The sequence below is a fragment of the Carassius auratus genome, unplaced genomic scaffold, assembly GCF_003368295.1.
Source record: "Carassius auratus strain Wakin unplaced genomic scaffold, ASM336829v1 scaf_tig00216014, whole genome shotgun sequence".
Classification (NCBI taxonomy): Eukaryota; Metazoa; Chordata; class Actinopteri; order Cypriniformes; family Cyprinidae; genus Carassius; species Carassius auratus.
The window spans coordinates 210,327-226,055 of NW_020528362.1; the positions used below are offsets into that span (position 1 = coordinate 210,327).

The 15,729-nt window shown below is 36.3% G+C and overlaps 2 protein-coding genes across 2 annotated transcripts; both read left to right on the plus strand.

Annotated features, from left to right (window-relative positions):
- The first annotated feature begins 616 nt into the window (after window positions 1-616).
- On the plus strand, window positions 617-5,945 carry LOC113096684 (homeobox protein SIX6-like). Its single transcript, XM_026262097.1, has 3 exons — window positions 617-1,386; window positions 3,491-3,654; window positions 4,865-5,945. Exons 1-3 carry the CDS (start codon window positions 979-981, stop codon window positions 5,067-5,069), a joined length of 777 nt encoding a protein of 258 aa, XP_026117882.1. The 5' UTR covers window positions 617-978; the 3' UTR covers window positions 5,070-5,945.
- Window positions 5,946-7,068: 1,123 nt separating this feature from the next.
- zgc:101810 (actin family protein) lies at window positions 7,069-13,060 on the plus strand. The gene is made up of 8 exons (XM_026262098.1): window positions 7,069-7,207; window positions 7,792-7,902; window positions 8,741-9,029; window positions 9,762-9,898; window positions 10,131-10,280; window positions 11,235-11,380; window positions 11,525-11,657; window positions 12,591-13,060. The coding sequence occupies exons 1-8, from the start codon at window positions 7,160-7,162 to the stop codon at window positions 12,759-12,761; spliced, it is 1,185 nt and encodes a 394-aa protein (XP_026117883.1). The 5' UTR covers window positions 7,069-7,159; the 3' UTR covers window positions 12,762-13,060.
- Window positions 13,061-15,729: the final 2,669 nt, after the last annotated feature.

Here is a 15,729-nt window from a genome sequence, read left to right on the forward strand (position 1 = left end):
ACTATATAATAATTTAATTGTTATAGATTAAACTTATTTTTTATTTAAAAAAATGCATGCATCATTTGTGTAATTTGCAAAACCACCAAAATGCACTTGCATAATACTTAATCATGTGTAAGCACAAATATTAAACAATATTTAAATACATAAAATAATTTACATTCTGCCGTTGGCTTCAGCTCTTTTTTTTCAAAAGAGAACAGGTTATATTTCGCTTTTTCTTTGTAGCTACACAGTTTAATACAGCTATGAAACAACTATTGCAATTAATTTGAACATTCACTATTTACTTTTTCATTGATCATTAATTAGGCTATATACAATTCAATGAAGGTTCACTAAACTTTGAAGCGCATGTCTCATGCAATGATGGAGAACGAGCTCTGGGACTGTTGAGAACCAGAACCAGAACCAGAACCAGAACCAGGAGTGAGGAATAATGCAGAAAAAAGTGCCTCGATTACATTTACATGAATTGCATTCAGTTGTGTTTCAGGCACTAGAACAGTGCAGTACTTTATAGTCAAACACATGAAGATTTGGCCCCTTCCTGTGCTATGAACCCGAACAGTTTTCACTGACTGCATTAGGTTTCCATTTATCCAGCAGAATGAAATAAGTCTCTGTCGGCCATCCTGACAGTTAATGTGCTCCTCAGTTAGTCTAACAACCCGATCATCCCGTCAGTCCCTCGGCGAACAGAAACCCCCCGCTAAGCGGCTAATGACCGAGGCTATAATCCCCTCGAGACCAGCGCGGAGATGCTCTTTCGATCTCTCTATAAATAGGCTTGACTTCTGCCGCTCCTCCTTTACTAGAAGAGACACACAGATCCTACCGAGAGACCAGTCGCTCAAGAGCCACTTCATATCACAGGTGGATCAGTGTTTGTAAGAGGATTCAGTCGCTCGCGCGCAATGGTGATATAAACTTTAGTCGCGCCAAACTCAAACCTGAAACCAGACAGACCTAGTCATGTTTCCTCTGCCGATGTTCACCCCTGAGCAGGTGGCTCGAGTCTGCGAGAACCTGGAGGAGACGGGAGACATGGAGCGCTTGGGGCGCTTCCTCTGGTCGCTGCCCGCCGCGGTGCCCGGTTCCGCCGGAGAGCTGCTCAACCGGCACGAGTCGGTGATGCGCGCGCGCGCTCTCGTCGCCTTCCACGGCGGGAACTTCGAGGCTCTCTATCAGATCCTGCAGAGCCACCGCTTCACGCGCGAGTCCCACGCCAAGCTGCAGGACCTGTGGCTGGACGCGCATTACCGCGAGGCGGAGCGCCTGCGGGGGAGGCCCCTGGGGCCCGTGGAGAAGTACCGCATCCGGAAGAAGTTCCCCCTTCCTCGGACCATCTGGGACGGCGAGCAGAAGACGCACTGCTTTAAGGTGAGACACAAAACTTGAGAAAGATGCAAACCTGGGCCGCACTCTTTTGACTAATATGCATCTTTAATATGCATCCTTTATGGGTAAAAATGGTGTGTCTTTTGAAAAGAGACCCCACCAGTGGCAGCTTTTGTACCTGTTTTTCTGAGTATAAACCTATTAAAGACTGAAGGGAGGATTTTTTTGGACACACCCACTCATTATTGCCACATTTTAAAATAATATATTAGTCATAAAAGCTTTGACATAGCACAGATAGAAAGCATGCACTGTTTTATACAGTGATCATAAATGTTAAACAAATTCAAACTCTCATATCTGGTCTTCTTCTAAGTTGCGATGCTGTCAAATAGCTTCATGAGCAGAATCCTGAGATTATTTTTAATCAAGCTTAACTTCTGGATGTTTTTCATTCACTTGTGAATTTAAATGAAACATATATACAGGATAAATGGCAAGTAGGACTGAATTAAACTTGACATTTAAAAAAATAAAGAGACTAAAATAGTATTTTCTTGTGAAACAAACCCCAATAATCTTTGCTTTATTTACAACTTTCAAAAAAAGTATATATATGAAACAAAAGCATGCTGAATATGCAAACCTTAAGACTGTCATTCAACAGTAAAGTGCATTGTATCTGGTCGTTTGTGCACTAAAATGTTTCGTCAATGTGCTTCATGTTATAAAATCTACATTAACTTGCTGAATTCCAGTCAAAAATGTTATTTAATGCGACTGATTCAACCTGAATACACGAGGTGACGACTAACAAAGCCGTTCTAAGAGTCTGCTAGTGCAAACAAATAAGGACTTAATTACACTGCATTCTTCCAGCAACAATACAAGCCCAGCATTAATCTCCAGCAGCTATGCGTCTCAATGCTGCTCCTGCAGGCTCACTGTCTAGTGCACAGTCTCTCTCGGCGTATTGAGACGCCGCCGGCGCTTCTTAAGCCTCTTGAGCCGAGGACCACCTGTGGCATTTAAGCTCTTATTCCACATGATGACTTTCTACCTTTTCACCCTGCTCCAGACATTAGATTTACTCACAGCTAAACTGCCTGGCAAAGCCCTCATAACGATTCCCCGAGTCCGTGACTGTTTTTACAGTCTGGTCAATGTGAATTGAAACGGAGAGTGGATTATGAAGTGGTCTTCGTGCTGGTTCGCTTCACAAAGGTGGAAATGCAGGAAATGATGCTTAATCACTGCAGGAGACAGTAAATGAGATAAGACGCTAGCTGATCACTAGCACAAACCAGGATTGATTCAGAAGGCCTGATCCCAGAACAGTGCTTTAAGCCTAATAACAACTTTTGTCTTTCTTAGCTTTGGATTTCCAAGGACATCATGATGAAATGTAGACTACCGCACGACTACAAATGTATCTAGTGAAGCTGATTGTAACAAATCAACACAGTGCACATGAAGGCAGTTCATTAGATGTGAATCCCTAACAACAAGATCATGTTTCTCCAGCTTATAGTGATCTATAAATCTGCAAATGTAAATGTGCTTTAATAAGATATAAAGCTGCTAACCTTCAAGTCTTTTTAAGACTCAACAGCGAATCTGAAATGAAGCTTCGCCAAATAGTTTATTACAGTTTTAATGAGGTCAGCATAAAAAAAAAAAATTGGACGAATTCGTGATTCAATCTAGCATTTTTAAATGTTTGAGAAACAACCCCGATTTTTTCAGCAAGCATGCATTAATATTCAAAAGCGTCAGTAAATACATTGATAATGTAACAAAGAAAATTGATAATAATCAGAAATGTGTCTTGAGCATCAAATCAGTATATCAGAATGATTTCTGAAGGATCATGTGACACTGAAGACTGGAGTAATGATGCTGAAAATACAGCTTTGATCACAGGAATAAATTACATTGTAAAATATATTCATATAGAAAACTTTTATATTAAATTTTAATAACATGTCACTGTTTTTACTCTATTTCTTGTCATATTGAGCAGAAAAGACTTCTTTAAAAAAATTAGAAATCTTACCAACTCCAAATTATAATGTATATTTGAAGTAAATTTATTTTTTATTTTTCGGGCTAGTGACAGTGCTCTTGTGCTCTTTGTGTTTTTGAGGAGCGAACCCGTAGCCTCCTGAGGGAATGGTACCTGCAGGACCCCTATCCAAACCCCTCCAGAAAGCGTCATCTGGCCCAGGCCACGGGTCTCACCCCCACTCAGGTGGGCAACTGGTTCAAAAACAGAAGACAGCGGGACAGAGCGGCGTCTGCTAAAAACAGGTACACAAACTCACACTCTGTAAAAACGAACGGCTGAGGGACAAAAAACAAGGCTACATGATTCATCGAGATTTATGGTAATACCTGTCTGGAATAATACAAGCCAGTTTGTATTTCGTTTCTCATTCAGTGTTGTTAATATTAGCCAAAATGATATCTGTTAATTGAAATAAATTTTAAATAAAATAAAATGGAAAAACTTAATGTTGCCTTGACCATGAGTATATATTAACAAAGAATGCCAAAATATATAAACATACAAAAAAATTAAACTAATTAAAAATGTTGATAAATAAAACACTATTACAAAACCCACATTACGTGATATTCAGTAAAGAGTAACACTTTACAATAAGCTCTAATTTATTAACATTAGTTAATGCATTAACTAACATGAACAATATAACTTTTACTGCATTTATTAACCTTTGTTCATGTTAGTTAATAAAAAACATTTGTGTTCATGTTAGTTCACAGTGCATTAACTAATGTTAACAGATATGAATTTTGATATTAATAATATATTTGTAAATGCTGAACTTAACATTAAATGAGATTAAGAAATGCTGTAAGTATTGTTCATGTTAACTAATGTAGTAGATAACAAATGAAACCTATTTGTGAAGTGTTTCACGCTGAAGCTTATAGAAATACAGTCAGCTCATATTAAATAATAATAAAAATAATAAATAAATAAATAATAATTTATTTAATCCTACATTGTTCCTCACATTATTTTCTTGCTCCTGTGAAACACAAAATAGGTTTTTAGGCAGAATCTCTATCCGTAAATCTAAGTATATTGTGTGATTTATACACTCGAGCTCAAAAAGGGCCGTAAAAGTATGCTTATGACATTCTCACATGAATTACAAGACAGGCTTGGATATTGTACAGCTTCAGAAGAGCTGTGTGCTTTTACACTCAAACTCAAATTAAAAATAAAAGTTATTTGTGGGGGCAGTGACGGTTCCATGAAGATCCATGGAATTATTTAATTGCACAGAAGGGTCTTTAGATGTTCCAAATGTTTCAAAAACAGTTCTTTTTTAGAACTGTTCACTTGAAGGTTCTTTTATGACATCACTGAAAAAAAAACCTGCATTTGGAACCTTCATATGTAAGAGTTTTAAGAGCTTCAGATGTATCTTTGTTGATTTGCATCTCAAGCACAGAGTAAATATTCTTCTACCTCTATTCATTCCCTCAGATTGCAACAAGATTCATGCCTCCATCCCTCCGGAAGCTCTCCAGAATGCTCCTCGGAGCACAACACGCACCTCCAGGGCTCCTCACCGCACCGTCCCGGGAGCCCGGGGGAGAACAGTGACTGTAGCTCGGGCACAGGGCCGCGGGGGACCGGGGCCTCCACCCCAGACATATCCGTCAGCAGCGACAGCGAGTTTGAGTCGTGAAGAACGCCTGCACCTGCCCTCCGAGACGGACGCAAAGACACGAGCGTTTGAAGCGTCTGGAGGGGAGAGGACTGCTGCTCGTACATGCACTTAAAGGAAAGACCGAGAAATCAGGTTGCAAGAAGTCCGACTGAGCTCTCAGTTGCTCCCTTTTATCGTGATCGGTTCGTCCCTGACCAAAGAGGATCTGCAATTTTAAGGCTGGACCTCTTAAAAGGCACGTGCCAAATCAATCTCTTCAGGTTCACTGGCTTTTTCAATCATCCTAATGCTCAGGTGGCACAAAATATGAGTCGTATCACACAGAAGGACATCTATTATGCATATTGTGTATTTGAAATCAAATCGTCCATCCCGGCCTTTCATAGCTCTGCAAACATCTGTCAAAAGCATGAAGCAGTTAGATCTGCTTGTCCAAAAAGAGACCCACTGAAAACAGAAGGTAGAAGTGACTCGCTGCTGTATGTTTTCATAAGAATGGAGTGTAGATTATGTCATTTACTTGAGCTTTTGTTGTTATTTGTTGGTAAATGAGGATTTAGGTCCATTGAGTTTTTTCATCTGTTGAATATAATGATGTAGCCTGGATGAAAATAGATTAACTGACGTTATGGAATATAAATGCTGCTTCCCTTTTAATACACTGTGAATTTGAATATATTGTGAACACACAGCATCTTGCAATCAACTTTCTGTACATTTCATTTCAGCAAACAGAGTCACTCAGCTTTTTATGTGCCTATATTCGAGGACGACATCAGACTTTATGACCGTCCGTCATTTATCATTTCCAAACCCATACTCACCGAAGAAGAACGGGACCGTCTTGTGTTCATTTGTCTGAAAATGTGAAATAAATGATATTATTTTTGAATCTAAGAGACTCCAAGATTGAATTGTAGATGCTGAATGGCTGGTAAAACAAAAGTTAAAAATAAAACAGCTTTACAAAACCTAAATCACCATTTCAAGGAACAATTTAATGATAAATGGAAATTTGGCCATAATTTAATCACTCTCATGTCTGTATGACTTTAAAAACCCAAAAGAAGAAATTCTGATCCCTACTTGGATATAAAAATGAATATTGCTTTGTGATGTATACATTTTCTCAATTATAAGGAAACATTTACAATAATTTAAATAGCTACTGTTTTTTTTATATAATACATTATAATATAAATATATTTTTCTGGATAAGTTCACCAATCAACAGGTTTTTACTGTAATTTATTTCCATTAAATTGGATATTTTTAGAGTTTAACTCTGCAGGATAAAAGTTTTTACTGTTTTACTGTAAACATTGCTTCGTTAAATAGACCAAACATTTTCTCAGTTATAAGGTAATTTACAAGTTTTCAGAATATTTAAATGACATGTATTGTCTTTTAAAATGCAACTTTTATTGTATGATACACTTTTAGACATTTCCATAATTTCTACAGTTATTTACCGTATATTACCATTACCATTTTCAGCAGGTAACTGTAATACCCTTTGCATCATGGGATTTTTTTTTGTGACTCCACAAAAGACTCCACATACAGTGACTTACTGTATTTTTTTAAATTGCTGTATATTACTGTATTTGCGTCTGTGGTGCCATTCCATTGAGCTTGTTTTATTTTCCTAATTTCTTACATTTAAGGTGACTTCAAAAGATTTTTCCTTTGGGCTTTCATTTTTTACATTTTACCGTAAAAAAGTACATGTATTGCTTTCTAAATTATAAATTGTCAATTATAAGGTAGTTCATTATTTTTATGCATCATTTTACAGTAATTTAAATGATACATTCTTTACTTATTTCAAAGTATAATATATTTTCTGTATGATAAGGTTCACCAATTATTACAGTAAGTTTTACAGTAAGATTCTTGCATCACTGTTTTTTCCATTAAAAGTCATATTTTTAGAGTGTAACAAGCAGTGCTTGCAGTGAAGGCGGAGTCGTTCTATTCCTCCTCAGATAAACCGGCCCCTTTAAATCTGACCTCACTTCACAAAACAGCCTGACCGAGACTGACGAGCGTCTACATCCTCACTGACAGCCACTGTGGGTGTTTCCCTGAGGCTCATCTCAAACAGCATGGACAGCAGCGGGAGGAAAGTGGTCGTCTGTGACAATGGGACGGGGGTAAGAGATGTACAACTCATTATTATGGGGCTAAAACTCTATGTATCACTGATTTAAATATTGGATACTGATGCACAGGTGTATTTGTGTTTAAATGAATGTTGAAGGAAACTTGTTTTCATTCAGAAACGTACATAGAGCTAAATGTATAGCTTTTTTAAAAGCTTCCATCATTCTTAACTAAACTTTTGATGTGCATGACTCTAGTGTAGTGACTGCATCGCTGCATGCCTGCGGTGGGCTCATGCAGAGGCCTGTTGCATTGCTGAAATCTGTCTGAACACGTCTGCGCAGAAACACCACTCACTTCACCTTAAAAGGTGGCAGGGGAAAAGATTCACGGTTATTGGTCACAGATGAGGAAGTGCTTTAAGTGCTCTAGTCTGGAGATTGATGAGCTGAAACTTTAAAACACAGTTTAGTGAAAGTATAGGGAAGTTAGAGGGAGCTGAGGAAGCTGCAGTTCTTCAAAACAAGCCAATCTCAGATAATTCGGTGCAATATCTGCAGCGCTGACCTCAGAAAGCTGAAAAAGGTGGTACAGAAGAGAACTGAGTTGTCATCTTCCCACATAATGTCTGCAGTTTGTCAAGTGTGGTTTTGCTGGCTCCAATTTTCCCGATCACATCTTCCCAGCCCTGGTGGGACGTCCCATCATTCGATCAGATGCAAAAGTTGGGAATATAGAGATCAAGGTGAGTTATCCAGGCAAAACAAAATATAAACACACACACACACATACAGGCACACACCCATGCACACACACAGGCACACGCCCATGCACACACACACACACACACACACACACATGTACACATTAGTCTTGTTATAATTAACTAAAACTAAAATTATTACAATTGTTTCCCCAATTAAAATAAAGCTGAATGAAATCTGAATATGTTGCAATAACAAGTTGTGAAATAAATACATTTAAAACACTAAAACTGCATTGAAATAAAAGTGTTAAAATAAATAAAAAGAAATTAAAGTTATACAGAAATACATAAAAAAAGCTATGCAAATGACACAAAAACATAAAACTACTAAAACCTATCCTCAAATTAAAATACAACCTGAAAATATTCAAAATATGAAACAATTCAAAATAATAATATTAAAATAATTACACATATTGTAGCAATAAATATAGTATATTATTCTATATTCTACATTATTTAATGCAATAATACATCCCTTGCATTTTCATACATTTCAAACGTTTCAATAAACACAAAAATGCTGTATAAACAATACACATGAACTATTCTATTATATATTTATATTTCGGAGATATATAACATTTTCTCTTTAAAAACGTTTCAAAGGTTGTCGACGTTAGACAGCGGATTATTATTAAAGTTGCGTGGGATGCTGAAACCATACTCCACCTTTACATTTGCAGAATGTAGAATTAATGGAAAACACAGATGAATTTAAAATGAATTGAATAAAAATGAATTTGATGATTTATTAAAAATTCAGTAACCTCAGTGATTCAGTGATTTGTGTGTGTTCCTGCTCCCGTGTGTCCAGGATCTGATGGTTGGTGACGAGGCGAGCGAGTGCCGCTCCATGCTGGAGGTCTCGTACCCCATGGAGAACGGGATAGTGCGCTGCTGGGAGGACATGCTGCACCTGTGGGATCACACCTTCGGCCCGCAGCGCCTCAACATCAGCCCTCCTGACTGTAAGGTCCTGCTGACGGAGCCGCCCCTGAACCCGCTGAAGAACCGGCAGAAGATCGCCGAGGTCATGTTCGAGACCTACAAGTTCCACGGCATCTACATGGCCATTCAGGCCGTGCTGACCCTCTACGCTCAGGGTAAAACAGACAGAGGGTTGCCAGGTCTGCCAAACAAAACTAGGCCCATGGCCATCAAAAAGAAGCCAAAAGAGCCAATCACCCTAATATTAAAACATTGTAAAAAAAAAAAAAAAAAAAAATTGTTATGCAAATAGTAGTAGTGAGATTAGTTATCACAACTCAGAATGTATCATAAGAATAATTAGTGATGCCTTATTGTTTCAACTTGTTAAAAAAAAAAGTAAGCGGAAGATTAAAAAGTTAGGTACCTCTAGTTTAGTTAAGATTTATATTTTATCATCTCAACAAAAATTTGCTATGGGCCCCCCTTTAAAATCACGCTCAGTCGGGCCCCTCTCAGCCTCTGGGCCCTAAGCACTCTGTCACTTTTATGCATTATACCAAAGTCCTTTTCAAGGAAAGTCTGCTCAGTCTGTGGCTGTAAATGCAATGCAACTCTTACTACACTCAGGTTTGAAAAAGCATATTTCAAATCAGCAACAACATCTGACATGAATGGCTCTATAAATATTGTTTCCTAATCTCAAATAGTGTTAAAAAGTCATGTTGGTCTGTTTTATTTAAAAGCGGGATTTGAAAATCAGTCATAATCAGCTCATAAAGGCTGCCTGGGACCCTGCCTCACAAAACTCGTCCTTTAGCACAGTTTTATCACTGGTTGAATATAAACTGGGTAAAATATATCAGTATAAATATTCCAGTCAAATATGCGATGTGTCAAACCTGCAGGTCTGTTGACCGGCGCGGTGATCGACTCTGGAGATGGTGTGACTCACATCTGTCCCGTTTACGAGGGCTTCTCTCTCCCTCATCTCACACGCCGTCTAGACATCGCAGGACGTGACATCACACGCTATCTGATTAAGGTGGACTTTTCATATTCTCACCACCCAATGAGCATCATTTACTAATCCTCATGTCATTCCGTGTCAATCAAAATGACCTAATATTTAGAAATATTATTAAAAAACTACCTTCTATTGCAAAGCATGTTAAAATATTATTTATTCCTTTGATCATGCCATTTCAGCATCATTACTCTATTGAACTCTATAGAGAGTCTATTAAATATTCATCCAGTATATTCCATCCATGTAGCTTTTGCTTCTGCGAGGCTATGCCTTCAACCACACGGCGGACTTCGAGACGGTGCGGATGATGAAGGAGAAACTGTGTTTTGTTGGCTACAACATTGAGCAGGAACAGAAACTGGCCAACGAGACCACGGTCCTGGTGGAGTCCTACACGGTAATACACTCAAACCCTAGAAATACACTTACAGGCATTGGAGGAAACGCCCTCACAAAACAGAAACAAAAATAGGCAAAGTTCTTGGGTCCTTAGGCAAAACTAACTGAGGAGCACAGATATAGTGCATATTAATTTAACTTTCCAATTGAGATTTCCAGTTAAACCCTCACTTCTATTAAAAACTGTTTCTTCATAGGGAAATACATGTATAACAATAACTTCTAACAAGTTAAGTCTGGCTTGTTGTGAGCTCCAGGGTTGTTATTCGATGGCATATGCTTTGTTTGAAACCATCTGTTCACATTATTTCAACAATTTAGTTTTTTATTTCCTGCTAAACAGTGGGATTCGTGGTGAAAAACTACATTACCCATGATGCTGTGCAAAAAATCCCACCAATCAGAGTCACCAAGAGCTCTTTAGCTCCACCCACTCTCATAAAACACAGCACATGACTAATAATTTGGTCTCTGATGACATAAAAAGTAGGTCTTTCTACTACAACACTTTCACATTACTTAAATAGTTGTATAAACATTGATATTTTGCAATAAATGTAAAAATCCATCGTTTCTATAGATAAAATCAACAACTTGGAATGAATATTATTGTATTTTGCCATAATTTTTTATTCAATTATATCGTAATGCTTTATGGAAATGTAGTTTTTTCCCACTAAAACCATTCACAGTCTTGTACATATACACATCTTTGTTTCAAAATCAAAGTTTTTAATGCTCTGATACACATCGTAGGTTGGTTCATGGCTTAAAGTGCCTTAAAGAAGACTTTAAAGAACCCTGTGAGAAAAATGAATGGGAAAAAAGCAGTTTTGCATCTGCACACAGGGGGCGCAAGAGAGCTGCTATAAGTTTCTCATGCATGATAAATATGAACTTAACTGGCCTCTTTACCGAATCTAAAGCTTTTACTGACCTTTCTGGTGTGCAGTTACCAGACGGGCGGACGATAATGGTTGGAGGCGAGAGGTTTGGAGCACCAGAGGCTCTTTTCCAGCCTCATCTCATTAACGTGGAGGGTGTTGGTGTGGCCGAGCTGCTCTTCAACACCATCCAGGCAGCAGACATTGATATCAGGTCAGAATAATTCAACAGCATCATCCTCAGTAAAGGAATATTTCAGGTCAAATACAAGCGAAGCACTTTTTTCCGCATGTCACAGTTGTGTTCGATGGAAATTAAATCTGGGATGTTCCCTCGTGTCTCACTGTCCGTCTGCAGGTCAGATTTATACAAGCACATCGTCCTGTCCGGAGGAAGCACCATGTACCCGGGACTTCCTTCCCGTCTGGAGCGTGAGATCAAGCAGCTGTATCTGGAGCGAGTGCTGAAGGGAGACACTGAGAAGCTTTCTGTGAGCGCTCATGCTAACGCTAGTCTTGCTAACTCATGTGCTAGGATTTCTGGATTTTCCTCCCTAAAGGAAACACCATTAAAACAAGCAAAATTATGTTCAATATTAAAACTTCATTTTAAGCTTACTTGTATAATTTTTTTTATATATTATGATTTTTTTTATATTATAAACCTAAAAATTACTAGATTTATGTTTAAAACAAGACTCTTTATGTTTAAAATGAATTGCAAGTGGGCTACAGTGTTGTTTTATATATATATATATATATAAAACAAAAAATCTGAATATATATATACTGCATGTAAACCTAAATAGAAAATTTCAGAAATAAGAAAAAACATTTTACAAATTTAGTAAAAAAAAAAAAAAAAACTTGTTTTAAAGAAAACTAAAAAAAAAAAAAAATAGAAATGTTGCCTTGATAAACTGAAATAAGATGGGGTTGAAGTACTTAAATTACTAAAAGTAAAATTGAAATAAAAAATGAATTATGTAGAAATATTTAAAATACAAGTATAAATAAAAATGATAAAATCACTAAATGATAAAAAAAAAAATCAATACTAAATGACAAACACTATAATTAAATAGAAAAACTTAAAATATGAAAACTACAAGTCAAATCAAAATAATAATAAATATTATAATAGTGCATATCCATTACTGGTTAACTGCTCGTGTATGGACTTTTCCAAAAACTCTATTAGTGTGTAAAAAACATTGATGCATGAGTCCCCAGCTGAGCAGATTTACACCTGAGGCCTTAGAAAAGCAACAGAGTTCACTTCTGTTGACATGTAAATGAAGCTCACCGAAACTTGATGCAGATGCAGGCTGTGTGTCAAAAATCCAGCTCTTGTTTTAGATTTGAGTTCATTTGGTTTGAGTCCAGCTGATTTGGGCGTTCTCTTCACTGCTGTTTCCTCACAGAAATTCAAGATCCGCATCGAAGACCCTCCGCTGCGCAAACACATGGTGTTCATGGGAGGAGCGGTGCTGGCCAACATCATGAAAGACAAGGAGTCCTTCTGGCTCTCGCGGGCCGAGTACGAGGAGAAGGGCCTGAAGGTGCTGGACAAACTGGGAGCAGCACAGAGATGAGAGCCTTCATCCACTTCACATTCACATCTACTGAGCATCATACACATCTGACGCATGGCTGAAGGACCATTACAGGCTTGAAAGAAGAGCTCAGTGACTCAAACACTACCTTTATACCACAGATAAATGATCAGATAAATACTCAAACACATAAAGGTCTTAGTCAGGGCTATTATAGTGAACTGGAACTAAAGCCACAAAACTATTATCACGTCTTGGATTCAAATAAACTCTAACTGAAAAAAATATAAATAAAAATTATATATATATATAAACTTGTTTTATTTCCATTCCATTTCTCATTTTCATTTTGTTTATCTATATAGAAATATAAAAATGTAGAAAAAAATGTAAAAAATTAAATTTAAAACACAATGCAAAAAAAAAAAAAAAAACTAAATAAAAATATGAATAAAAACTATAATAATATCTCAATGATACTAAGTTAACGGTCATACTTTAAAAAAATATATAATATTATTACTGCTGACTAAAACACCAAACGTTATAATTTAAATCATTATTTTTACTCTATTTATGAATGGTTTTTCTCTCTGAACGAGTCTTTAAGGTGATTCTGTCCTCAAAGTATAAATGTTACATTTTAGAATAAAGCTGAAATAAAATAGGATAGAAATATTAAAAGAAAAGGTTAAACTTAAAAAAAAGGATAAATTATTTAATGTTTCCACTAACTGAAATAAGTTTGTCGAATTACTTAAGTTAAAAATAAAAAATTGATTTAAAAAAATAAAAATAAAATCGAAGCTATATGGAAATGCATATAAATTCATATACATATATATATATATATATATATATATATAAAAGAGATGAAAGAACCTAAAATTACTTAAAACTAAACCAAACCAAGATGCCTAAAGTTTATTTTTTAAGAAATAGCTAATAAAATATTTTATTTTAATAGGTTATCTTTATTTTGTAACTCTTTTGCATTGGAGATCTGGGACTTTTATCCAAACCAATTCTGACCTCAGAGTATAAAGTCTGAATCACAAAAAAGAAATGTAGTGCAAGAAATGGCAAACTGAAACTAAAGACACTGAGAGAAGAGTTTGACCTGGCTAAACATGTTTACTTATTAAAACAGATCAATAAAAGTCAGGTGTTGATGATGAATCTTTCCTATTGATATTTTCCCAACCAATCCACCAAATATGATCCAGATCTGTAAAGGATCTACATCACACACATTATTACTGAGCTGCTGCTGCCATCTTGTGGGTTACAAAGACTACAGACTTACTGAAGTTTGACTAAAGCTCAAGTCTAGCGGCTGCAGAGAGACGCAGAGATGTCAGGCGTTTGCTTTCATAACACTGTATGTTTAATACTGTAAATCATGAACAAGCGTACAGCACTGTTCCCAAGGCAGTAAACATTCAGAGAAATTAATCTGAGCGTGATGATGCCATATGAAGCATATTGTTCATTCATGCATCACAATGAACCGCATCACAAACGAACGAACGAAGGCATGCATCGGCCACGAGTTCAACTGATCCAGCGAGAAGAAGCATCGAAGCTGAACTGAAGAGCCCCATGAATCACAGAAGAAGCAGTACATTATAATCATAGCTCACTGGAGAAAGAGAGTATCACAACGTCACATTCAGAGTCAGATGAAACCGGCCAAAGAGTGTGTGATCAAGCACTGTGTGTGTGTGTGTCTGACTCGTGTTTCATGTGAAAGAAAGTCATTCAAAATAAATAAAAATGATAAATATTTGCATATTGTTTCCATTCATCACCATTACATTTTAATGGGTTATATAGTTTTGGAATTAACTCAAATATCAGACACTTTGACCTGAATATCAGTCATTTATATATATGTATTTAAGTAATTATACAATATATATTTGTCGTGTGCAGATTAGTAAGATATACTATATAGTGCCAATATATATTCATAGATTAATACTAATATATATATATTAGTGTTGTCAAATGATTAACTGCATTCAAAATAAAAGACTTTTGCTTACATAATATAGAAGTGTGTGCTGTGATTATTTATTATGTATATATATATATATATATATATATATATATATATACACACACACACACACACAGACGCATATATATATATATATATATATATATATTTAATGAAAATGTTACGTTTATATATTAAACATATTTATATATTATATAATTTATATGAATAGAAATGTATACATGTTAATGTCTTCAATATGCTGTATCTGTGTGTCTTTATATATACATAATAAATATACACAGGACACACACACACACGCAAACAAAAACTTTTACTTTGGATGCAATTAATCATGAATAATCATACATATATATTAATTTTTTCCACTGATGTTCAAGTCTGAATATTACTAATTAATACTAACACTTATCTGATTTCTTAACCCCAAATAAAATATTAGTGATTGCATATCAATGCAAAAATATAATATATATATATATATATTTAATTTTCTATATTAATGTTGTAAGGCACACAAAACCGGTGATACTCTACCAGAATTGTCTATTCAAATTAAAAGTACAGTCCAAATAATGTAGCTTTTCACGGTAAGAGTAACATTAAATAATATTGGTGCTGTGTCAGGCAGTAACTACATGTTTTATTCATGGGATAATAGTTAATAATAGTGTTGCTTTAGAAACAATGCAATTTTTGTAAATATCTAGTATTTCTCTGGCACAAACGGCACTGTTTCATGCATATGACCCTTAAAACTAAACCTGTCTGTGAGAAGTTTGACAGCTGATGGCCACTTTGAGAATCACCCTCTTCAATCTGAGAGGGAAATTCATCCTGACTTAACACAATTTGTTTGCCGGTGTGAGCTGGGCAGCTATAACTGGATCTCCTGACCGTGTCTGTGTGGTTCTCTGCCCACCACCAGCTGAACCCAGAGCAACACAACACAAATTATTATTAGTGCCGAACACAAGCAGCTGG